This window comes from Athene noctua, chromosome 5, assembly GCF_965140245.1.
Source record: "Athene noctua chromosome 5, bAthNoc1.hap1.1, whole genome shotgun sequence".
NCBI lineage: Eukaryota > Metazoa > Chordata > Aves > Strigiformes > Strigidae > Athene > Athene noctua.
Genome location: NC_134041.1, coordinates 32451807 through 32478304, shown reverse-complemented (window position 1 = coordinate 32478304; position 26498 = coordinate 32451807). Strand labels below are relative to the sequence as shown.

The following is a 26498-nucleotide window of genomic DNA, read 5'->3' as shown; positions in this document are numbered from 1 at the left end:
AGATATTCTTTGAGGGATCCCACAGCTTTGGGAATAGCTTCTCCTAGATCTGAAGACCTATTTTACGAGTCTCGAGGAAACATGCTAAGGTATATTTATTTCCCAAGAGCTGAGAAACATTTAGGGAAATGAGTCTGAAAAATGCTGTTATCTACCAAGTTACAATTTGCGTAGCTATCAGCTGAAGTTCCTGCAGTTGTCAGTTCTATTTATATTTTGATAATTCATCAGCATGCATATAAATTGGAAGTGAAGAAATCTAAAAGGCTTTTGGGCAGTGTTTGGGAGCCTGTGCTGACTGCTTGAGCTTAGCAGAGAAAAGCAGACCTGCAAACTGATTCCCAAGAAACTTTAAGGGAATGATATTTTAAGAGGTGGCAGTCTGATGCATTCCTGAAACATCAGTTTCCTACTCCAAGATCCAGACCCTAGAATTAGAGAAAATGACCAAGGAGGAACTTAAGGACTAAGGACAGAGGGATTTGAGCTGATGGGTTTACAAATACTTGGAAAATAATTCCTAGCAAAAATAAAGAGATTCCCATCATTAAGGAATTAAGATAATTGTATCAGAAAGCAGCAGATTGCTTCTCTTCTGACACACAGCAAGAGTTGGTTCTGTTCCTACCCAGTCTCTGCATTACAGTTCTTATGCACCCCCCAGTGCCTCTGCATTTTAAGAGTGACATGCTGCTAAGATTTAAACAGCCTGTGCAAATAGCCAGAACAGTGCAACATACAAAAATCATAAGCTATGATCAATATACTGCCTGTTGATTTCTAGCAATTATTTATAAATACTACTGACACAAAGAAATTGCAAGATGCAATTATATAACAGCTAGGTTTCAGTGAAGTCCCATCTTACCAACATGCAACTTGCACACATCAACTAAATGAACAAATTAAAGAACAAACATCATCTGTTCATTTTCCCATTACCGGCTCAAATGCTATAAATTCTACACAGCAGCCCCACAGCAAGGCAGACAGCTTGATGAAAATGAAAAATTGCTAGAGTCTGAACAATGTCTGGGCACCTCACCTCTACTCGTTTAATATCTTCTTCCAGAACACTTAGCTCCTTCTGGATCTGCTCCAATTGCTGTGGATAAGAGAATGGGAGAAGTCTAAATCAATTTGCACTGCACACCAACAAGATAAATTAGAATCTTTTTAGAAAGGAATCTGAACTATCTTAACTGGCATGCTACACAATTTGAAAGTCACTAGTCAGGAAGTCCATATGCACAGATTAACATGAGTGTGCACACAAACCACATTCCAGACAAAGTTGTTATTGTGAAACAGTGCAAAATAAGAGCATAAGGTACTCTATCACAGACACTCCCACATAATTCAAAGTAATACTATTATGCTCCTCTAATATCTTTCAGCAAGGTATTTATAACTGGTTTACAAACACTGAACATAATTAGCAAAAAAACATGAAAGACAGTGATCATTTCACCCTTCAACAAAATAAAAAATGTTTAGTATTAAGAGTATTTTTCTTGCTAGCAGTAAACCTGCCATGTGACAATTTAAGCTTACCAATAAAATTCTTGGATTGGCAAAAAACCCCACACCTATTATGACCATGGAGAGATTTGCTCCTGGCACTAAGCAAGCACCATATAGCTCTTCTTTCAAAAGGTGTGATACTTACCTTGGATTACACCATAAACTCCAGTCAATTTGAGGGCTACTCCTGGAAGGGTCAGAAGGTGACTTCCCCTCTCACCAGTCAACATCCCCTTTCCCTTCTTTGTGTCACACTTAATATTTTTCAGGTTTTTCAATTACTTTTCAGTCAGCCTGCAACCTGGCTTCATTCATTACTAGCAAGTGGAAGCCACAAACTTGACAATTGTTTACCACTAAGCAGGAGCATCATCTACTTACCAGCTCTAACTCCCACCCTCATTCAGCAGACATGTCCCATCCAAACACCCACCAGAGCCTATGCCCAGCATTGCAGGACTCAAAACACATGCACTTCTCTAGGTCCAGACTTGGAGCTTGCACCTAAACAGACAAAAACTCAGCTCCAATGCAAGTCACTAAGATGCACAAGCCTAATGAATACATTGAGAACTAGAAGCCCACCTGACTCCTTAACTCGGTGAAAATCTACAGACTAACACTGTGACCTGTCATCAGAAGCTATTACCAAGTTGGCAAGTCTACTGAAAGCTTAAGCACAACACATTCTCTACAGGATAAATTTTTGTCATTTTGAATTTATAGGGTAATATCAAATTGCCCAAATCCAAAGTTACTAGTATTGCAAGATGTATTACTTTGTATGTCATATTCCTAAGAATGTTTGGCAAGCTACTCCCAAAGACTTATTCACCCGAGTGGTTAAGCTTGATCCTGTAAGTAGAAGAAAGTTTTGCTTAAACAAAAACACACTCACCACTTAAATCCCCACTATTGATCAGCATTCCAAGTATCTGTGTACTCTACATTAAATAATCTACTATTTTAATTTACCTTTTCAACATTAAAAAAGTTTCTGTCCCTGAAGACAGGAGAAGAAAATGACTGCTGGGTCCATACCTATTTCTAACACAGCTTCTTCTTTGGAATTAGATGACATTGTATTTACATCCTAATCTCTCCACTTGGAAGGTTCCAGTTTATATTTCATTTGAGTCACAGATAGCACAAGTTTAATGGTTTAAAACTAGACTGCCACAGATAATTTACAAACCACTACACCACAACAGATAATTCCATTTTCATTTGCAAAACCTACAGCAAGAATAGCAGGTGGTGCTATAGGTCCAAGATTAGTGGTGAAGTTAAATGACACATGCACAGCATGGGTCCTGCCTGTACTCAGCTCTGGCTGGCAAATACCATTAGTCCCCCCAATTTAAGTCCCATTTAAAAAGAAGTTACAAAACCACTTAGAAGTTCCAGAATTACAGCAAGGAAATCAGCTGTTCTACATACTGGCTCACAGCCAACTGGACAACTGAAAAATAATTGACAGTTGTTGCCATCACAAACAGAAGACCTTTTTATAGGAACAAGAGCAGAGACCTTTTATTGGCCAGCTTTTAGTAACTATTGCACAGAGCCAAAAGTACAGAGACTTCATTTACTAATTCTTCCTTCTAGTTACATTACGGCAAGCAATTTGAACCTACTATAAACTTACCCAATAGCAACAAGTCTAAAACCTAAGCAAGTATGTTTCATGCTTATTTTAGGAAAAGTATTTTCATACCATCAGCATCAAATGAGTTAATGTCCACATTGAGACTACTTTTTTTTTGGTAGTTTGGCTCAAGTGTTTCATGGTTTAGCTTTAATCTATCAGGGACCTTAAATCAGTCCACATTTATTCCAATTAAACTTTGAAAAATAAGACTACTGATTTATAATTGCCAGTCATGAGGGACATTTAAGAAAAGCTAAATGAATTGAAGTCCTTGCAGTATATGCAGATTTATGGGCCTTTAATTTTATTTTCACTATGTTCGGCACAGAAAGCAAGCCAAGTCCTGTCCCAGTGATGGGCAGAATCATGCCTGTCAAGCTTCAGATTAAGTCATCAAAAACACATAGAATGACCACTGAGATATATGCTAAAATAGAAGCATATACTATAAACCCTCTTCTCAGACACAGATGCCTTCCCAGAACTGAAAAGGCCAATGTGGATAAGGAGAAAACTTAAATTCAGCAGTTAAACCTTATCATTTCAACTCCACTGAACTACAGTACGTAGGTGCATAATATTCTGGTCCCACGTTACACAAATGCATATATACAAAATAAAAATGACAACCTCAAAATAGCCTATGTTTCTTAGAATCTCTGGAAAAGGGATTTCAGACATTCAAGTCAAGAAGCTACCACAGCAGGAAACAGAGGCTCTCACTTTGTTATTTTAGGTAACCTTTCATATCCAAAGACCTTACACAGCCACAAAGCAGTCCCCCATAAAACCCTCCAGTTTATGTCTGAGGCTTAGACACACATATAAGGAGTTTTTCAAAGACAACTCTCAGCCCTAGACTATATGGATGAAGGGAAATCCCCCGGTGAGCTGCTCAGAGACACCCTGCCACAGTACTGAATTTCCACATAAGACTCTTGGGTGGAAATATTAATTTGAATTTACACAATGCTAAACACCAGGTCATGGTCAGTTTGATCTCAGTTGGCTATCAACTACCAAGTGTAGCTGGGCACAGTGCTGAGGTTTCACTCTTGGGCTTCCTGTTTTTACTGGACTGAGGGCCCCTCAGGAGGCAGTGACTTCATCTTTTGTGTTTGTATAGCACAGACAACAAGCAGTCCTGACTGGGTCTCCTGGTGCCAGTACTAAATGTTTGCAAAAAATCTAAAAGCGCAGCAGAGCCTTCCAGTGCTGCAGAAACTGCCTAGAAAAAACACGAGGGAAGGAGTCATACACCCTTGACGAACTGTCTTTCCAGTTTAGAGAAAGTACATACAAAGAACAGAAGTAATTTCCTACAGAAATACTGCAAAATTACCAACACTATTCCACCGACCGGCTTAAACAGAACAGCTGGATTCACATTTCTGAAAACTCACAAGTCAAATGTTCAATCACACACCTTCAAGGCTCTGATCCAAACCCCTTTTACATTCATCACAATATACACTGTAGATCAAGACAAAACAGAGGAGACTATTACCAGAGAGAGCATCTGTTTTCCCAGACACACATTGCCATTGCACCAACCAGGACAGGTAAAAAGTATCATCTGTCCAGCTGAGGAGGACAAATCAGGTAGTCTTTGTAGATAATCCCTTCATTCTCTCCCACAACTGCATCCATCCAACATGATCTTTTTCTACTTCTTGTTCTTCCATCAACTACTGTTCTAACAGTGTAAACTTAAGTATCACAGCTGAACCTCTCCTAAAGGTAACCTGTGAAATAAATTCCTTCCTGTAAACATAATACCTCAGCAACAACTCTACAGCAAGTAAGATCAATTTCTCTCTCTGGAAACCAGTTGAAGTCTTGTCTGTCTCTAGGTTTTCCTCCCATTTTTGCTTCAGATACGGAGCCTATTATAATATACAGGGAAACTATAGCAAGGAAGTAATCTTTGGAGTTTAAAGATATTTTTAGACTTTTACATTAATTGCAAATCTCACTTATTTTGACATAAAACATCACCCTTACAACATCTTCGCACAAGTGGAAAAAGGTGCAAGGTTTATTTCTGTATAAAGACAAGAACACCTGAGCCTCTGCAAGTTACTTTTATTGGTGAAAAGTGGCATCCAAGCCTTTCAGACACAGGGGCAATCCATCTATAACACATTTATCTGCAGGGAATATTTATTCTTGATGATCAATACCTCCCTCCAACTGGTAAATGTTTCTTCTTAACTGGGGAAGAGCTAAGAGAAAGGTTTGAGAACATCATCCTGGTTAACACACAGAATTCCCTAAAGGTAGGAGGAAGGAGATGCCTGGCTGATCAAAAATGTGTTTCATATCTTGAATTTTCTTTTCCCTCATTTAAATCATCCAGTTTGGGTTGCAGGAGTAATGCTTCAAAGGCTTATGATAGGGGCTGATAGAAAAGTGCCACAATGGAAAGATATCTGGGGCAGGGAACAAAGCTGTCTAAACGTTTAGATTAATTGCCTTAGTTTAATAAACTGTACATGCTACTTAGCTCCTAGTACTATGCTGCCCCTTTTTCTTTGGCAAGACCTCTCCAGTCAGTAAGGAGAGTCAGCTATTATACACTGATGTTTATACGATAATCTCTATCTTGCTGCTCATACACTAGCTGTATCCTTGGCTTATCATCACTGCAGTCAGAGCTCACATCTCTCATTGAGTAGCTTAGAAATGCAAATAGACTTAAAATACCAGTTATTTAAGTGCAGTGGATAGGAAAGAGATTACTATAGCTATAAATTCACCTCAGGAGTCCTGGAATGTAATCAAGACTATATGACAACATAAGAGCATGACTGATTTCTAGTTCTGTCACCTCCTCTTGCTTACTCATTAGTTCATCCATGTGTGTATGTGTAGAACAATAAGACTTGACAGATGAAGTGATTAACACAAGGTAATGACACCCCTGGAGAATTCATGCTTATAATTCCCTGCAATTATCCCACAATAACTACTAACTCCTCTTATTTTTAGTCTTTAACATGCTCACAATATGGACTAAGTGAAGACAGCTGGATAGATACATACATTTGAGGCTGAAAAGAATGATGATGATGATTCTGAAATGCTGAGCAGGCACTCAGTGCCACAAACCTGAGGCATTTCAGGATTACTTCCCTGTCTCAGGATGTTTACCTGATAAAAACAGCCCCCATGCATTAGCAGACATGAAAGAGATCTTGTTTGTTAGATGTAAGAGCATTAATGTGACATTATTAGAAAGAAAAAGCCCACAAAACAAAAAAATGAAGCGACAGCTGCCAAGATAAACATGAATTCATCTAGGAAATATCACGTATATGCTGAACTTGATTTCTGACACTGATCTTCAAGCTCAGTATTGTACTTCAGTAAGCAATGGCGCTACTTCACAACAATAGCAAACACTGTCCATCAGGTAGCTAAGCTAACAATGTTTTAGGACAAATTATATAACTTCATTTGGTGACATTCAAATCCTGACAAGACAATTAGTAAGGCCTCTTTTTGAAGCCATGAATATCAAACTGGGAAGAATTTTTTGTATTAACTGATATTATTAACTCTCACAAAGAGTTCAAGAGGAAAGAACATGTGATCATTTAAAAGAAGTTAAACTTGCAGGTATTTATGCAACTCTTTTGCTGATTAAGGATACCGATTAAACTCAGACACTAAAACAAAAAAAGTAGGCATATTTTACTGGGGATAACCAAATAATGTAACAGAGTAAGAAAAAAACATGCAGTAAGAAAAAGCAGAATAATGCACCTAAAGCAACAAATAGGAAAATACAGGGTAATGCATCAAATCATTACTACATGAGAGAGAGAATAGTGACTAAGAAAGATCCCTCACCACTTGCATACGTTACCATCATCCAGATCCGCAGTCGCTGGGGAGCCCCGGTTACAGCGAGGATTTGGAGAGCCTGTCCCGGCAAGTGGGAAGTCCTGCACAGCACCTCCACCCGTAGGTGAGGCTTCCAAAGTCACTGTGAGCAGGTCCAGCCTTATATACAACAGATCAACAAGCCAGCATAGCTGGCACCTTTGTTTTGAGCAGAAAATTTCTGGTTTCATTCTCCTGTTGGATTCCATCCAGAGCCTGGCCAGGGCTCGGGAGGGGGAAACCAAGGGAGTTTCTAACAAGGCCAGATACTTGGGTTCTCAGACTTGAACAAGGCTAAGAAAGAAAAGTTGGATACATTCTCTAAGCCTTTCATCCTCACTACTGATTATATTCTGTCTAAGCTGCATCTTTTACTAATGAGTTTACGTATTTTGTTAATGACTACATGCTAAGTTAGCAGCTTTGGCTCAGGGCCTCTTGTTCAGGCTTCAGTATTTCAATGCTTTAGCACTTTCTATCTACATCAGCATAAGTGGTTGTTATAACCTAGTACAATACCTACTAGCACAAAGGTTATCATTTATAAAATGTACAGGATTCATCTATAGGTCAACTCTGGCTTGGGACTGTTGTCCAAACCTTAGCACTTCAGTAACATAGCTAATGGCATTAAAACTCTGACATGAAAAGATTAATTTTAAGTTACAGGTTGTTGCATTTTGTTCCCCTTGAAAACAGGAATAAAGAAAAGTGTTTAATCGTTAAACTTGACCTTCCAGACTCCTTGGAGCCTTGATTTCAATGGAAGAGACTGCTGGATCAAAAAAATTGGAAAGCATGTATTTAATTAACTGTGTACACATAGCACAGCTGTGTACCTTTCTCTAAGTTTACCTTGGAGACAGCCAACTATTGTGGATAATTGGTACATTTCTTCCCTCCAAAACTATGTTACTTTGAAAAAATTGAAAGCAAATGGCTGAAGCTTGGAAATACTTTTTCAACAAAGTTTTTCTTCTTGTACTATCACCAAGGATTTGCTTTTGACACATTGCCATAGGTCAAAAACAAAATATATAGGAAAAAGTGTTAGAAAAGGGACTTGCTAATACCTTTGATCTTTCAAGATGAAATTTACTGCATGTTTTTTTGCACAATGTTTTGAAAAGTTATGAACATATCAAAACAGAATTTCTAGTAGAAGCTTCTGCAGGTGCTGAACCTCACATTTATCTTCTAGAGAAGTTATGAAAGTGCAAGAAAGAGACATTTGTCAAAATACTTGACTACAGTAATATTCTGAATTCTTAAGTCTATTGTTTTCTTCTAGTTATGAACCCCCTCCAATAAGCTCAGAGGTTGCTATTTCATGAAGGCAAGAGAAAAAACCCACGAAACCTGAGTGAGGTAAGCAAGGAGGGTTACATGTAACCACTATGCTCTGAACACTTATGAAATATTATACAGTTACACTAACTCTAAGGCAATCTGTATTAACTAAGTACCTAGTCTCTATGTAAGAACTTGCAGTATGTAATAAATAAAACATGTCAATAAAATCATGCAATAAATATTCAGAGAGTCATATTAGCAAACAAAGTTACCAGGCAATATTACATTCCTTTAAACATTTAAGTCAAAAATTTGAAACAAGCACTCAGTCATACACAAAAAACTTTTATTAAGAACTTAATGTTACAGCTATGGCTTAACTGAGTGAAATTACAATTACTCTGCAATATCTTTACTAGAATCAGGTCTGAATTAGGAAAGGAAAAAAGATAGTGTTCTCCCCCATAATAAAGCCTGCTAATATGACTCAGCTATACACAATACACTGCAGACGTGTTCCTTGCGTCCCATCCTTATTCCTTAAACAGTCACCTATTACAGCATCAAAAGAAACTACAGTAAACTTCAAAGCTCTGATAACCTTCCTCTGCTTTACTGCATTATTAATAAGGCCACTTCAGCCCCCTTTCTCAGCTTCCAAACTAGCATCTCAGGCTTTCTGCAGTCTGGATACATTTTCACCGCCAGCATAATCCATGCCCTTTCCAAAATAGCAGCTCCTCTATTATCCACACAGAAAACTCCCTCCAGAAAGGAGTACTCGTCAAACTCCACCAGCTGCAGGGAGGACCTTGGGACTTACTAGAAAGGAAACATTAACTGGCTTAATTTATTCCATGGGTATAGCTTGATTGCTGAAGACAGATTTTGATGTATTTCTAAAATTATTCTACTGATTGGTCTGTATTTTCCATGCTTCTACCCACTGGTTCTCATCTTTCTTATACTTATCAAGTGAAAAGGAAGACTGCTAGCAGCAAGTCTGACAAGTTATTTCCCTCAAAATAAATAGTAAGGCCGGACATTAACCCCTATGGCAAGGACAGAACTGACAGGGCTGCATCAAAGTCTTTTGAGATGTGACAGTCTGCATTTCACATTGGAATATAAAGGGTGTTAAGAAGTAACATCAGAGGAAGTCTTGGGAACACATAAGCAGGGACAGAGAGGATCTGAAATAAGCTGTGTATCCCAAGAAGCTTCAGGATGTTCCCAAAGCTGTATTTGGAAGACCTGCAGCCAAAATTAAATTTCTTTAGCCTTAGAAGAGATACTATCCTTGTACGTCATCACTGAAGCCAATGGCAGATGCAGATGAGTTGGGAAAAGTTACCCAGGTGCTGCTAACAGTCAGTGGTGGAACACTGTGCTACAGTATGTTAAAAACCAGAAGATACGCAATTCCCATTCCCTTCATCCTTCTCACTCACCACATGCAAACTAAGTAGGTATCAACAGCCCCTCCTTCTGTGAGAGTTGCTCTAACTCTGCTCCTCCTTTGGTTGAAATTAAGTTATCACTGACTTTAGGGTACTGCCCCAAACACCCCTGCACTTGAATTACCACAGGATTACTTGAGGAAGAACACCCTAGCTAAGCTGTGCACGAACCTCCTGAACCACCTACTTCTCAACTCACCTCCTAGTCAAAGGGAGCATTACCAGGGAACTTCCCCAATATCTTAATGGTCTCTCAAGCTGCACCAAATCCTGATGGAAGGTGCTTAACAAGTGCCGACAGACAATGGCCAGAGCCTGCCTTAGTTCTGCAGTGAAGATGGGTCAAGCTTCTGAATTTCTCTGCATAATGCTAAATATTATGAATACAAGAAAATTTAAGCAGATATTCTGGAGATTTGAGAGGTTTTTGTAGACTAAGACACCACAAAATAACTTCTACCAGCATTCAAAAAGTGAAAGTTAAAAGATACCTCAATGGTTTTTAGCAATGTGTCTTTACTGTTTAAGGAAAAATTACAGTAATACATATTTCTCCAGTTTTTCCAACCCTGAAGGATCAGACAAGTAGCATGCTTCATACTGAACAGAATCAGAACTGAAAGCATGCCATTTTGTCTTCACGTTTGGTACATCAGAGAAGATCTTGGCTCTCACATTTTCCTTTGATATTCAGGTATCCTCATAAACAGTGTTCTCATTACTTACTATGCCTAAACTAGTAGGTCTCACTCTACAAATGCAACTTGATCTTGGATTCAGTTTTCCCCTTTGGCTCGTTCCTCCTCACTACCCTTGTTGGTTCTGGTCAGAAGGCCATGGATATCTGTTGGTGGACAGATACTAAAGAACTTGCTTTAGGATGACTCTATAACCAGACCCTCAACACATTCTGGACCCATCTTCTTACAGCCATCACCTTTACATGGTTCAAGTCTGACCTTACAGTCACACTGATGGGTCTTGTGTTCACATCTTTTATCAGAAGCTATGACCTCTAAGAAAGCTTATCCTTCTGCTGCCTTCACAACCATTTTTCTAGGTTTCTGGGATATTTCTGGTGTTACGGTTTATGCACAGCATGACATAAATGCTAAGTCCCAAACCATGAAAAACCGTGTATGTGATTATGGAACTCTCTCACATTCCTTGAGACACTCATTTTGGAGACAAACAAGGGAAGTGCACAGAATATTCATTCTTTTATGACACAGTGTTAATAATGGTATTTGATACACTAAATTAAAAAATTGGAGAGTGACAACAATTTCACTCCTTCCCCACCTTTCAGTTTTCCCATCACAGAAAAAAAAAAATCTTGTTTCAAGAATTTGATGTACATTTACAGCAAGGAAGCTCTTTCCACATCCTTCACAGTGTGAGACAAAAAGGCAAGTGATTAAAAATTGAGGCTGCTACATATAAAGAGATTAATTTTTCTTAAAAACCATGTCCTCTGCCTAGGATTTCCCCAAACACGCCTTGCTGCCTTCTTTGTGGAGATAAGGCCTGGCTAACACATCACTTAAATAGAAATGAACTGGTAGAAAGCAGCAGGTAACACCTCACCCACTGAAACACAAAGCAAGTTACCTCTCGTTTGTTTCTCCTGGCAACTTTGAGAAATTCCATAAGGATCTGCAATTGGGCAGCATGGGACTCCTGTAACACAGTAAATAACCAAGTGTGACTCCTCCATATACATTAAGAGAAACAGCTTTTTTTTTATTTTATACACAGAAATCCATACTTAGCACAAACAGCTTTCATTTAGCTATGAGGAAGAAAAACTGCCTTAAGCTATTTTCAAGAATGGTAGTTTTACTTTGCCTCACATTTTAAGGTTTTGTTAGGCTCACAACAAGTTTTTACATGAAGGCAGAAATCATTGTAACAGCTCTTGTTTGTTTACTACTGAAGACTTACTAATAAGTTGAAATGCTTTTCATTTTTTTTGCCTATTGCATCTGAAATTGGTTTTAGAATACAGGTTCCTCACAGACTCATCTTCTACCCTGGAAGATCATTCACTTTGTAATTAACATACAAAAGCATGAAATATTTATATAAAAAAACACCTCCCCACAAAATTAACAGTTATGTTTATGTAATGAGATTACTGCTGAAGATTCCTCCACAGTCAAAAATAAAATCACTGATGCAACTGAAACATCCTTTTCCAGTCCTTCCATAACAGATCATTTACAACAGCAATAAGCTTAGTATTTTCACACGAATTGGCCAAAGTCCTGACAGGGCAAGATAAGAGAAGCACAAGGGAAAAGAAAAATAAAACCAGCAGTATTCCAGCATTAATAGAGCCCTAATCCTATACCAGCATTCTGGGACTTACTTTCTTAATTTACTAAAATATTATTAAAGGACTGTGAAAATACACTCAAAAAGGATCAAGACATAGAAGCATGCAGAATTAAAGGCAGATGGGACAGGAAAAGTGAAGAGATTAGGATGTAAGACTACGACTTTTCTAAGAATATTTTCTTCCCCCCCAATAGTGAAAGTGAAGCAAGTAAAGCTAGAAAGGCAAAGTGTATTTAATCGTTAAGTGTCAGGTGTCATTTTCATTTTGTTTAAGGCTTAGTATCCTTAAACGATATTCCTGCTCACAAGCACCCATACACTCAGTTCTGTGCCGCCTTTGTTTCAGATTTGTCAAACACAAAAAGGCTTGAGAAAAAAAAAAGGGGTCTTTACTCTGAAGTTAGGAACCAAACTCCCACCATACATTCAATGAAACAATAAAAGCATTATGTACAAATTCCCATGCAATAAGGTAACATAGCAGTTTTGCTAGTAGTCAGTAAATGTATTTTTGGGTTACTTTCCTTCCATCAGAACCACAAGTTGTGTAAATACTGATTCTGCAAGAGCAAATAAGATAAGACATTCCCAATACAGCTTTTCCTCACCTGTTTTAAAGCACCACAGAAATCCAGCCTCCTACCCAAAGTTCACTAGGCCAAATGTCTAATCCAGTTTAATTTAGAAGGTCTGGCTCTCATAACTGGAAAATGGTCACTTGAGACCAACAGCATGGAATGGCCAAGTACATAAGAACTATCGCAAATCAACTACATTTCAGTCAATCATAGGAACAGCTTGCTTCATACTATATAAATCTTCAAACCAACCTCATAAACAAGACATCTGAACTTTTCTTTCAAGCATTAAATATTAAAAAAGGTCTTCAGGAGTGGCAGTCATTCAGGTTCTTTCAGTTCCAGTAGAAACTAAAAAGTGTAATTTTTCACATGTTGAGTTTATTCCTTAACCTCTTTTTGACGACTTCATGCTTATTACTAAGAAAGATTTGATATTTACTTGTTCAAGAGTCATTTAGCAAACATCTTCATGTGCATGTCTGTTCTGCTAGCCACTTTCTCCTATTCTTTTCCATTTTCCCCTGCTTGTTTACACAAGCCTGGCAGCAGCAACACTGGAAGCATGTTAATAGCATCACACTTGAAATGTCAGTCTGCTACAACAAAGGTCAGTGAGATAGCCAACTTCAACACCAAAATGCAAGGGAAAATTCTGAGCAATTAATTTGGCAATAGAATCTTACTTCAAGAAGTTAAAAGTGTGAAAAGAAAAAAATGCTAGCTAGACAGTGTTCATTTAAATAAGACAAGAGAAACTTCTTACTGCTTCCAACTGCTTCTTCTTTTGCACCAACAGCTCCAGCATCAGATTCACATTGGCCAAGTCAAGATTGTCTTGATCAGTCCCCAACAAATCTTGAATTATCTGCCACCTATGGCCATTCTAGAAAGAGAATAAGAAATGTTGGAGAGACAGCAAGTACAAGCTGTCCGGGGCTTTATCCAACAACAGATATTAAAAGCAACACCACAGTATTTCCCTCTGTGAAAGTTTCAAAACAATTTTCAGGATCCAGAACTCCCAATTCTCCCACACGTACAGGATATAGCTCTTTTATCCTACTGTGTAACTGCTTATCTTATTTGGAAGCTATTTGCGCTTTATGAGAGCATAGCTGTTGCTGCTAGGAAGATATTATTTCACAGCCACAACTTTATCTGATTTGTGCCCTAGTTCTGAGAACATGTTTCTATGGGGAGAAAGAAGAAATCCATGTTTATCCAAGCTTAGTTGGATTACATCTATCTGAAATACTGTTAAGTGGCAATACCTTTTAACTTTTTGAAGCAAGTAATAGGTAAAGCCCTCATGCTAAATTCAAATGGAAGGTTATTTTTCCTATCCTCACCTCCCACACTACTCCTCTTAAGAATATTTTAATGGGAAATGTGAAAGAAGGGGACAGAGCTCATCAGGATGATCATCTCATTCCACCCATTAGAGGTGAGAAGGACTCCTCAGAGACCCAGCACACTACCATGTAGCCCATTCTTCCCTACAGGCTGTTTGCTTTTCTCTTTGTCAACAAAAAGTAAAAAAAGGTATCTTTTAGCACAGGAAAACCTGAATAATAGGTTAATGCTAATATAGCCTTACATCAAAAAACCTCAGTAACCAACAGGAGCAGCTGAAAGGTCTTTAGACCTTGTAAGAAACAAAGATGGATTAAAAAAAATCCTGCCCTATAAAAGCTGTAACACTAGATCAAGATATTTAAATTTGCATGAACTAGAAATGCCATCCAGCCTAAACCAGACTTTTTCTCAGAAGTTGTTGCTTATTTGTATTGACTAGATTAATGTAACATCCATAGAGAATACACAACGTTTTACAGAACTCTCAACAGAACCTGTAGAAACCACATAGGCAAAAACTCCATTACTACCTAGAACAACTGGAAAAAAATTACTGACTGCAAGTCAACAAGATTTGAGACAACCTTCAACATACTAATGTACTAGTTGAATGTACTACTGCTAAACTATTCAGAAAGCTTCAAAGTTGCCTTAACAAATCCATGACCAAGATATAGTGCATTTGCTGCAACCTGTCTTGAATGACTCCTCTTTAATACCAAGAGGAATACAAGAGGAGAACAGGGACAGTAAGGAGCTGGTACAACTGCAAGGTTTCTCTTAGAGATGTTGGTAGTTTTTTATTTGCTGCCAAAATGTAGACACAACACTTTTGGGCATGAAATCATGGTAGATTTCCACTTACTGATAGATATCTCACATAGATGCATCTATGGGCATAGTTTCTAAAGGTGTGTTATGAGAAAGACTAGAATCAATTTCCAAGAAGTTACCGTACACACCTTCATGTCACTTGTGTGCATTTTAACCCAGATATGGTTCATCCATTTGATGAATATGGTATATGCATATTTTATATTGAATATAAAAAACCTTACTGTGAGTAAAACATTGAATCCTTATAGCATGCTCTTTTCTAAAGCATACAACTGCTGAAAGCATTAGTTTCTGCAACACAGTCCCTAAACTAATAACACTTAATAAAGAGGGAGGTTTTTTAACTGATAAAACCAGGGGCTCCATGATTTCTAACATTACTTTGCAACCTTATTCATAAATTATAGAAGTCAAGGAAGGAAGCAAGCTAGATATAGCAAGACAAATATGCAAGTTTCCTGGTTAATGTCATATTCTTTATCTTAATTTACAAGAGCATCCATTGATGCACTGTTTTCATGAACTGCAAATGGAGATCATGCTCTGATTTTGGGACACATAGCAAGTCTAGAAGATATCCAGGCAGTTTTATCTGGGATCAGAGCCAGAACACCAGTACTCTGAACACATCCTTCTCCCTCTAGTGGCTGCTATTAGCTTTCCACCAACTTCCCTGCAGAATACAGCTTCTTGCACATGATCAGGCAAGCCCATGGCACTTCTAATCATCCATTATGCTTATTGTAACTAATTTCCAACGCTGAATGAAAATTATTAGCTTTAAACAAGTGTGCTTCCATGGGTAGTTTCCCAGATTATACTCAATGCATATCACACTCAGCTATGCTAACACAGCTTGCCTCTGCACATATAACACTGGCAGGAAGAACGAGAGTTAACAAGGTTGAAGGGATCTAGTGCAACTGATATTGGTTTCATTCCCTCATAAACCTAGTTAAAGCACCCACTCAACAGTATAATTTCTTCTAGATTAAGCCACAATACAATTGCTGTACTGAACCATTAAATAAATAGAAAGAAAGAAAGTTGGAACATACGGTGCTACTCACTGAATGGTCCAGTTTGAGTCTTTTCTCCTCAGATCTTTGCTTCTGTTTAAGAATAAGTTCATTGACTAAAAAACATAAAGATGTCAGAGAAGAGATAAGTATAAAGATTTCTACCTTAATATTTTTACTTTAATAGTTCCATGGTAAGTTTATCAGTAATTAAGAGTAAACATCTCCATTTTTTTCCTTGATTTTTCTGTAAAGTATATAAAGATTTTTTAAAAATTCATCAACAAATACAATGCCTATACATTCCCCAAGCTGCTTCAATTCCTTTTTCTAAGCTTGATTCCTTGACCAAGTTTTTAAATTCCAAGGCAGTACATCACAGAAGATAAAACATTAATTACTACAGGCCAAAACCAAGCACAGTTGAATAGAACAACTTTTTCCTTTAATCACTATGTGCACTTTTAAAGATATGTTTTTGCTGCAGTTTTATTTCACACCAATTTAGTGAACAGTGCAAAGGGAGAAAGATAGCCTCAACCCTTTGCACACACATGTACAAGTTCTTCCCTGTCCAACACAGACCTCAAACCCCTGAATGTAGGTGTATAGAAGCAGTGTTCGTTGGCCTAACATACTCCAAGACCTCCCTCGGCACCACCTTTGGCATAACATGCTTGAGTCTAAACCAGGATACCCATTTCTGAAGTATTCCTTGGCTACTGTGGCTTTTAATCTACTTACTCTTAAATGGGTATCCAAGAACATGAAAACACAATTTAATTTTGATATTTTACACTGCAATGTGTTTCCTTTGATCTCTTCTCCCTATAACAAATTTTTAAACTCTATTTCCACTTAAGAACATTTCTCTCCTGTTTAAGCAGCTATCAATTAGGACTGCATACGTATGTGTATTAGTTTTTTCTGTATGTAATTTACACACATACATACATCACAAGGATGTCACTGCAGTAGCCAAAATAGCACAATGTAATTCAGTCTCCACCCCTTCAGCATCCATGCTTTGTTAACAGGGCATGTTCTTGATTATTAGACAGACAATAGTGCAAGAAAACAAAAGCAAATAAAAGGATTCAAATCTAGCCATCAGAAAAACTCTTCATTTTGCTTTTCATATGCAAACAGCAGCAAGTCAGTCTCACTACTATAACTCAGCATACAGAACTGCTGGAGGCAGTGGGGTGTTAGTGATTTATACTACTAACCACTTTTTTTTTTTAATAAAAACCACAGTTGACTAAAGGGCTGATATTTGTATTTTATTTTCAATATCCAGAAGCTGGTTATTCATAGGACAAGTTTACAAGTGCATGACTTCTTTAACAACTGTTTCTCATTCAAGCAAGCCTAGAGCTCACCTAAGAAGTTAGGATAAAGATGATCTATGTTGTCCACAACATAGTTGCATTTGGGACATCTGTTATTGTCCTCCAAGCTCTGGTGAATACATTTATAGCTGTTTAGAAACAAAGAAACAAAACAAGTGAGCAAACATGAAGGAAAAAACCATAAGCATAAGGTAAATAATATCAGACTTAGATAATGTGTACTCTGTGTTGCCAAGATCCTACAGTGGAGTCAAGATGTTCCAGTATTAACACAGAGCACATTACAGCACAAAACCAGCTAAGTTTCTCAGCAAGGATTACAAAAGGTATTTAAGTACTTCACTCTTATTTCCCTGAGGATTGTGGCAATGTGGATACTTCAGCCATGCTTCCATCTCAAATTCATGCACTCCTCTTCCACAGGTAGAGCTAAAAAACCAGACTGCATTATTCAGAAGCTACTCTTCTAGATTAGCCAAATATTCAGAGGTGACAGTAAAACCTATTGTGCTTTCTGAGTAATTGAGCACAGAGCAAACACCTTCAACTCCTCACATTTCCCCCACCCCTGGCTGTTCTCACCAGAAGTTACTGGAGGTGTGCTCTGTTGAACTGTTAGCTACTTAAGGGACAGAGTAAACTACCAGATGCACTTCAGCATCAGGTTTAAGCATGTTGCTAAGAACTCATCTTGATATCAACTGCCAGTAGAGACATCATGTGACAACACCACTCTGTTCTTTCTAAATATATCTGAATGCTTCTCATCTTGGACTTTTAAATAAAGTTACAGATCATAGGAATGAAGTGCATAGAGGGTGTAACCCAGCTGTTATCTTACCTGTTGCAAGTCAAAACATTTCTGAAAGTTAGCTGAATCTGCTGCTTGAAGTATTTTATGCTACTAAAGTACTACTTGTAAAAGGTAGGCCGTTTATTTCTAGTTAATAAACATCATAAGAGTATAATGTACACAGAACATTAACACATCATGGTTCAACATTTATGCCAATCCCTAGTTGAGAGCAAGAGCTAGTTCCACACCTGCCCCTGGTGGGTTCTTGTATGTATTCACAAAACACTTGCTCCTTATGACAGCCAGGGATAACACACTGAAAAAATAAGTGGACCTTGGGCCAATTCAATACAACAGAAACAAGCTTGAGCGTATCCTCTGTTAAAGTTTAAGAGAATTGCGATAGATGACGTGCAAGCCACTTCAAACAGTACAGTCTTCCACAAAGGCAAGGAGCAACCTCCCAACACCAACACTCACTCCCATGACCTCTACAGATGCAGGACCAAAATAAACTGACAAACTGTTCTGACTGGGTACTGGATGCTACCAGCAGTTTATGACCACTGTACTTCTTTACAGAGGAAATATGGTGACACAACATTGTTTTAAACACTAAGACAACTTTTAAAAATTTAACTGGTACCCACCTTTTAAAATTTTATTTCAACTTTTCTTCAGTTCAGGGACAGAAGACAGAAAAGTTAAGAAAAACATGGGAGGAGAGGGATTCACAGCAACATCAGTCCACACACACTGAGAGACATTGTGCAATACAAAAAAAAACACCTTACCAGAAGCTGTGTCCACATTTTGTCATGTAGGCTTCTTCAATCATATCAAAACAGATGGGGCTGAAAACAAATCACAAATATGTCTTTTTATGTTAATAATGCTTTCTGTCCTTTTTTAATTCAGAACAGCTACCTAATCACGCTGAGGTAGTATTTTCTATTTGTAAAATGAAAGAGGACACACAAGTGCAACAGCAACCAGGCAGTACAAAGATCAAAAGGGTAATCAACAGGTCATCGAGCTCAATGATATTGCAGTTTGCTACAATTAGAAACTAGTTAAGTGTTCACTCTAAGCTTTCAACATATGGAAACCACCCAAAGCCAGAGTATCTTCAACAAGCAAGGTTGCAGAACATCCTAACTATCTGTACTAAGTCTCAAATGAAATGTAAAAAAATATTTTACATGAACAGACATAAGGTATTTATAAATTACACCAAAATTAGTTTATCCTTCCTTTCTTCAGCCAACAACTATCTTTAATTTAAAAAAAAAATGCAAAGAGGCAGAGCAGAATAGAAATAGTAATGTCACAAGAAGAACTAATCAGCAGGATGAGAAGGTGTCTGCAAGGGGTTGTGCCTGCAGAGCACTGCTGGGCAGCAGCAGGGCTAAGGCTGCTGAAGAGCATGATGAAGGTACAGCACAACCGAATGAGGGAACCAGCAATCAAGCACAGTGTTACAAAAATCAAAGGAGATGACAGGAAAGGGAGAATATGAGACTGTTCATAAGGAAGACACAGGAATGAAAACAGAAACAAAGGCATTGGGTTTTCTTCCCAAGACTAGTTAGTGACCAAAGCACATCCATCTCTCTGGGAGGGATCACCAAGAATCAAGCAGGAGCTGAAGAGAAGGATGTGCAAGCAAGCAGTGCTCCACAGGAACCTGAGTAAGACAAGCGAGTCAGGAATTCAGTGAGATGGGTTGTGGAAGAAATCTGTCTCATCATCAAGTGGCTGTGACATGTTTGAAAGGAAAATGAAACACAAGTGAAAGCAGAGAAGAGCTGCATCTTATTTCCAGTAACTCCTACAGCTGCTATCCCTGATAGCTGGTAAAATATGCTGTCACATACACACTCATCTTCAGGTCTCAGACAGCTAACCAGTGAGATGCTGTGGACAACAATGTCACAATTCTGCACATAACACGTATCAGCTGTGTCACTAGCTTCACCTTGCTTTCAAGGCCTTAAGAGATCCAAATGCTCTCTGCTCACTCCCACAAATCCACACCAATCTCAGTTCAGAGAGGTTTTCACCAGCATTTGTTTTCTTCAGAGACAGCCTCCTCCCACCTCCTGACAACAAGGCAGTTCCCACAGAACGAGCTGTTAATAAAACTGCTAACAACTTTTGAAAAGTACCAATCTTTTCGAATTAAAGATCAAAAACTCAGATCAGACTGAAAAAAGCAATGCTTGGCAGAGTGAGGGAAGGGAGCACCTCAATTTCTCCCCTTGTTAGCACTGCAGGGAAGTCATTTCCCCTTTCTGTCATCCATTTTAGAGGATACTAACATTTGTTACCCCATTAGGCATTTAAAAACAGAAAGAAGGGAATACCTCTTAAATACTTTTTTTAAGCCCGTAGAAGGTAAGTTGCAGCCTCTGCCAGTGCAATCCCCCTCTGAATCACCAAACTGGAAAACATGGATGCTTTGAAAGGTTTGTCCAACCTCACATACAAACCAGGTCGTCTTAAATATTCCACCAAATTGTCTGTATAAGCACAATGTCACGGCAAACGAATCAAACCATAATGCTACTCTGAGACACCTCAAAAAAAGCCTCAAAAGTAATAAACACTTCCTGCCTGACAGACCCTTTTCTGCACATCATCTGTGTTTAGTAGCACCAACTGCAAGTCACTGTTTCTGAGTTAGAAACTATTTAGTTTCAAGGCACTGTTTAGTCAGATTAAATTATGACCAAACTTAGCCTACAAGGGTGGATTAATAAAGAGGAGAATTAAGCATCTTTGTATTCTATTAGCTGGTCTTTAAAAAAGAAAGTCAAAGACTTATATGAGAGTCTGGGGCTGTTTTCTCCCCGCTGGTGATGAACAGCTTAAGTTCTTTGATGCCTTCTAGCCATGCTGCATAACAGGCCCACTCCTGTCCCACTCTCACTAAAAACTGCTATTTCCCACAGGACCAAATGTGTTCCTTCCAGCATGCTCCTAATGCCCTGCCTCCAAGAAGTGCAGCAATCAACAAGGCTGTAATGCTCCTCCATCTGCAACAGGACATCACAAATTAGAGCTAAAATAGGAAGATTACCTCCTAACATGACAATCAACCAAGACCACTGCTCCAAAACATATTCTTCATACTACCAGTTTGATTGGAGAACTGACAGAGCCAAAATAGTTGAGAAAAAGCAATCAGAACCAGCAAACATAGCTATTCAGTGCCAGGGTCATCATTAACAGAGCCTGAAGTTTCCATTAAGAACTGTTTCCCCTGAAATGCTCACTGATTTACAAGTGGAAGCAAAATTGATGTCTTTTAAGGCTTGCTGAAGCCAAGCTTGCTGTAACACAGGAAAGTTGCTATGCACCAGTTGTTTTAAGTTAATCTAACACAGAGGGAAAGTTCAGAAAGTAGTGGAGTGATGGAGACTTGAGACAACTACAGCTTGTAGCATACACTAAAACTGAGAAGCACAGGTATGGTGAAATCAAGGCTTCTCTGCATGAGATATCTGTCTTAAGTAGCAGAGCCAAGTAAAAAGAATGCAGATTACTTCAGCAAGCCAAAAATGTCACTGATCTTTACCAGAATCTGATGCTTTATTTACTAAGCAGTTTTTATCCAGCACTGCAAAGGCTTACCGTTCTTTCACTATGGGGTAGACCTCCCATAAAGACCATTCTTTAAGTCTTTTTAACCACATTCATGATTAAGTTTTGCCAGCTGTTTTCAAGGCACCTCAAGAGTGCTACTGTCACCCTGCTGCTACACAAACACCTGGCTGAAGTAGTCACTACAAAATTCAAACACATTTCAGATTTCCTTCTGCTCTGCAGCAAACAAGACCCATTACAGTTTCTCCCTCCTATTCTGCTCCTCTTTGGTCTAAGCAGAGAGCAGGACTTGCTGCTGGCTCTGCCCTTCACGTGGAAGGTGTCGAGGTTAAAGATCACCACCATTACTATCTACTCAATATGAAGCTCCAATATAACAATAGATTATAAAGCCATCATTGTGCATGGTATGTAAACAGCTCACTGGTTTTTAGTTTGTGACCTCCAGAGTCAATTCGCAGTTTTCCTCACTAAAGGGGTTTGCAGATCACAAATAAGTGAACAACTACACTCAGCCCAGGCCTGGAATTAACAGATAACCACCCCAGGAAAGAACTGCTTTTAAAAATACATGAACCTGCAAGTACACCTTTAAACATGACACATAACCCTTCTCACACCTGAGTTTGCTGAGTGTACCTCTCCAGGTCAGTATGCAACATCCTCTGTTCCATATGTCTATTTATAGCTGAGCTCAGAAACACGTACTGGTATGAAGCAGCCACTGAAGAGACAGTCTACAGTGAGATCCCCTCCATCCAGGGAAGAAAGCAGATAGTAACTCTTTTTAAAGAGTTTTAGTCAACCACGGATTGGAAGGGCTAACGTAACGCCAAGAAAAACTTAAGCAATTACATTACTGGACAACAGAAAAATCTTCTGATTAGATGACTGCCTTTCAGATACTCTCCAGGCAAGTGGAAAGAGGCCTAGCTGCAGGAACAGCACAAACTTATCTTTAAATTCTACATCCTGAACCAAGAGAAACAAAGTTTCCCCTTTTATAATAAAGTTGTTCAGTAAGTCAGAACTGTTTGCTTTCCTGACTAGAGTTACCTATTTCCAGGCAGAAGCTGATACATACCACAAATGGTACACACTTGCAACCTCCTGAAAATACACTTGGTAAACATTTCACAACCTAAACTAGCAACATATGCCAACATCTGCGTTAAAACCTAGGCCTCATATCGCTGAGGCAGCACTTTCAGAAGACAGGCAGGGAGGCTGCACACATTAACACTATCTACAGAATTTCCACTTGCACCTTGATGTTCAGAACTGACTCAAACTTCTTTACACTCTCACCTTCAGTCTGGTACAGGCAGAATCCACCCCTGAATTTACAGCTGTAGCTCACAGCAATTCACAGCCCACGTTCAGAAAAAATAACCAATTGTTCCCTACAGCTGGCAGCATCTTGAAAGCATCCTTACAAAAAAAAGGCATAGAGAAAACTTCTGCTTCTCACACTGAGATGTCCAAAACTTCTTTAAATCAATTATTTAAAACTGCACATGCATATACACCTGTCATCTTGGATATTGCTCAGAATCTCAGAGTTGCCCAGTTAAGTTTATTTCCGTACTGCATAACTGTATTGCTAACTCAAAAGAGGAATACTATAATTTGAAGCTAGAGTTAATAAGCAAGAACAAGTCTTACAGCTCACAAATACACAGCAGTGAAGAATCCAGGTAAGTTAACTATAATCATTGCCTCCTCTTAAAGCTTCCGACCTGCAGTTCCATATCCCCAATGTGGCTCTTGTAAATACCAAGAAGAGAGGGACAAGAAAAGACATTTGGACCTGATTACTACCCAGTTGACTTTTCCCTTTCACTTGTTTAGCCAGCAGCACTCCTCAATGAGAAGAAAGCAGCTAATTACATGTTCTCAAAGCATGCACAGTACTTGCCTGCAACAAAATAACAAACACAAACAAGAAAAAACAAGAAACAAACCAAGAAACTCTGATTTTTTTGAACTGTCTTAAAAATACCTCAACTGGCCTACAAACTTGTTATGGGTGTTAACTTCCCTTCAAACACCCTCTTTTCTACAAGAGGCAAGAAAACAGGCAATGACAGCTGACTAGAAAGGGATGGAGAATGATGGTTGCAGACCACTACTGCTAGAGTATAACTCTAGAGGGAACAGAGGGGTATGGGCCTTTGCAATTGCATTATCCCCCACAACCAGAAAACCTATGAGCAAGAGCAGGACAGCTATCTCCCACACCAAGTGCCCTTAAATCCACGTAACATGGCCTAAAGCTTTCAGCCAGAGCAGGACTTCAGCTGATTACAGATGTCCTCTCATCTCAATTCTCGTACTGAACAAACCACTACTTACAGTAATAAGCAGTAATTTTTGATTATTACTTATTACTAGTAAGAAGTACTTACTATTTTTTCTGTCCCTGACTTCTTAGCAGCTTCAGATTCTCACTTCAGCAGCACGGGTGTTTCCTATCTACTCTATTACACGGTTTACAAAGCTGTAAAATCAAGTCTACAGGTTTTTGAGATAATATCTGTACTGTGGAGATGCCAAACAGCCAACTCACCTGTCAGAGCTCTCAAAGTCATCTTGGAAGCTGTGGCTCATTTCTCTTCCTCTTTTTTCCTCTCCTTTCAGATACACCACTTTCCTACAACTCAAGCTTCTTTCCAGTATCTCTTCACTTGTTTGCCTCTCTCTGATGTGAACACTTACCACTTACTTTCTTTTATCACTTTTTAGTACAGTCAACCAGCTATAAAAAAATCTACTCCTTATGTCAGGAGGTTTGAAGCCTATTAGCAATGGGCTCTCCTTAAAAGTGCAAATTACTAACAGTTCCCAAACCACACATTGCAGAGGCCCTTCATCTACCACTTCTTCTGGGATATGAGCTGCAGCTTTGGCCAAACATTAGAAGGACAGCATCTGAATGGCTTCAAGAAAAGTCTTTATCCCATCATAGCGGAAGTTTCCCACTCATCTGCTTTTAGGTGTCAGACTGACACAAACCTTACTGCTGTTTCAAACGAGCCAACCTTTCCCTGGGAGGGATGCAAGTGCATGCCAGCTTTCCTGGATCTGTCAACCACCATGAGACTCCTTGGATCCCCATCATCAGGAGCACAGACTCCTCTGCTAGCTCTTCTTCCCGAGGTCAGAGCAGGACATGATGAGGCCTCCAGAGGAGTCACCTCACCCTCCGGAGGCCAGAGCCCCGCCGGCCCCTGCTGAGGCTACACGGCCCAGGAAAACAGGACATTTGCTTGCAATGTCAACACCTTATGAGGAAACACCTCGGGTTGCGGGTCCTTTCCGGTAAGTTGAGCTGCTCCGAAGCGTACCCAAGGAGGAACCTGCGGGGAATAACCTGATTTTGCTTAAAAACACCGAAGGTGAAAGCAACACAGGGCCAGAAAGCAGACATAGCTACAACGCAGAGGGAGGGAACCCAAAGCCTAACCCCTCGAGGGCAATTAGATGCACCAACGTCTCTTTTCCCTCAGAGCCCCGGAGGTGCCACTGCCGGCTGCTCCGTCCTACCGCCGGTATTTCACACCCCCCGGGCCTCCCGCCGGCATGGCGGCGCCCCGGCTTCCCTCAGAGGAGCAGCGAGTGCCGCTATCGCGATATATCGCACTCACCAGACAAAATCGTTGCTCTTGTCCTCGTAGGAGTTGATGAGCCCGTTGCAGAGCGGGGTGAGCAGCGGCCTCTTCCTGCTGCCGCCGCCGCCGCCCGCGCCGCTACCGCCGCCTCCCGCCGAGGAGCTGCCGCCGCCACCGGGCCGCGCCGCCGCCGCCAGCCGGGCCAGCCCCGCGCCCGAGCCCGACACGGCGGCCGCCACCAGCACAGGCCGCGCCGCCGCGCTGCCCGTGGAGGACGAGCCCGGCGCCATGGCCGCCGAAGAGGAGGAGGAGGAGGAGGAAGAGGAGGATGCCGGGGTGGCGGCGGGCGGCGCGGCGGGGTGCGGCGGCGGGCGGCTGCCCGACATGCCGAGGCCGGGCCGGGCGGAGCGGGGCCGACAGCGAAGCGGCCTCAGCACATCCCCGAGCGCGCAGCGCTACGGGAACAATAAAGTTCGTTCAAAGAAAAATTAAAAAAAAAAAAAAAAAAAAAAAAAAGAAAACCAAAACCCGCCCGCGCGTCCCCGGCCCGGCGCTTGTTCAAGCTTTATTGACAGGCGGACAGCCCGCCGCGCATGCGCGGCCCCGGGCGGGGCCGGGCTCCCGGCGGGGCGGGGCGGGGCGGGGGGTCCGGCCCGGCCTCCGCTGCCCCCGCGGGCTCCCCTGCGCGCTGGGGAAGGCCACACGGGGCATCCCCAGCTGTTGTTGCGAGACAGGAGGCATCCCGCCTGCCACCACATCTCCGTCCGCGGGCGGCAACGCTGGGGAGGGGGCGTCAGAGACAGCCCCTGGCCGTCCCGACCCCTCAGCGCCACAGAGGGGTCCCGGGAAGCGGCAGGACTGCTCCGAGCCTCACAGGGTGCTCTCGCATGCGATGTGCACCCCGGAGAGCAGCTCTGCGCCTGCTGAGCTTTTTTTTCCCTGAATGTCGAACCTTGCCCAGACCCACAGAAAGGCGTCCGGTACTGAGTTGGCAGCTTTTGCCGGACTTGAGCCGGCTCTCTTCGCTGCCTGGGCAGGTGAGAATCCCACTAAGGGGGTCCACGAGGGTGTATGTTTCCCTACAGTAACCCATGGTTTTACAGAAGCAAGGGCAAACTGCTTTCTGCATAAGTTAATTAATAAAGTGTTAGTAAATTATGCCTGAAAGGTGTTTTGGGTGT

General features: G+C 40.4%; 1 protein-coding gene across 1 annotated transcript in view; it reads right to left on the bottom strand.

Moving 5' to 3' along the window:
• Window positions 1-25764, bottom strand: part of COP1 (COP1 E3 ubiquitin ligase) — a 134156-nt gene extending 108392 nt beyond the window's left edge. Inside the window, exons 1-7 of the mRNA XM_074906983.1 lie at window positions 25354-25764; window positions 18892-18951; window positions 17332-17429; window positions 15989-16065; window positions 13501-13620; window positions 11428-11496; window positions 1046-1105 (exon numbers count right to left, since the gene is read on the bottom strand). Of these exons, the coding sequence (XP_074763084.1) occupies window positions 1046-1105; window positions 11428-11496; window positions 13501-13620; window positions 15989-16065; window positions 17332-17429; window positions 18892-18951; window positions 25354-25703 (834 nt within the window). The 5' untranslated portion in view covers window positions 25704-25764. The remainder of the gene's footprint in view (window positions 1-1045; window positions 1106-11427; window positions 11497-13500; window positions 13621-15988; window positions 16066-17331; window positions 17430-18891; window positions 18952-25353) is intronic.
• Between the last annotated feature and the right edge of the window lie 734 nt (window positions 25765-26498).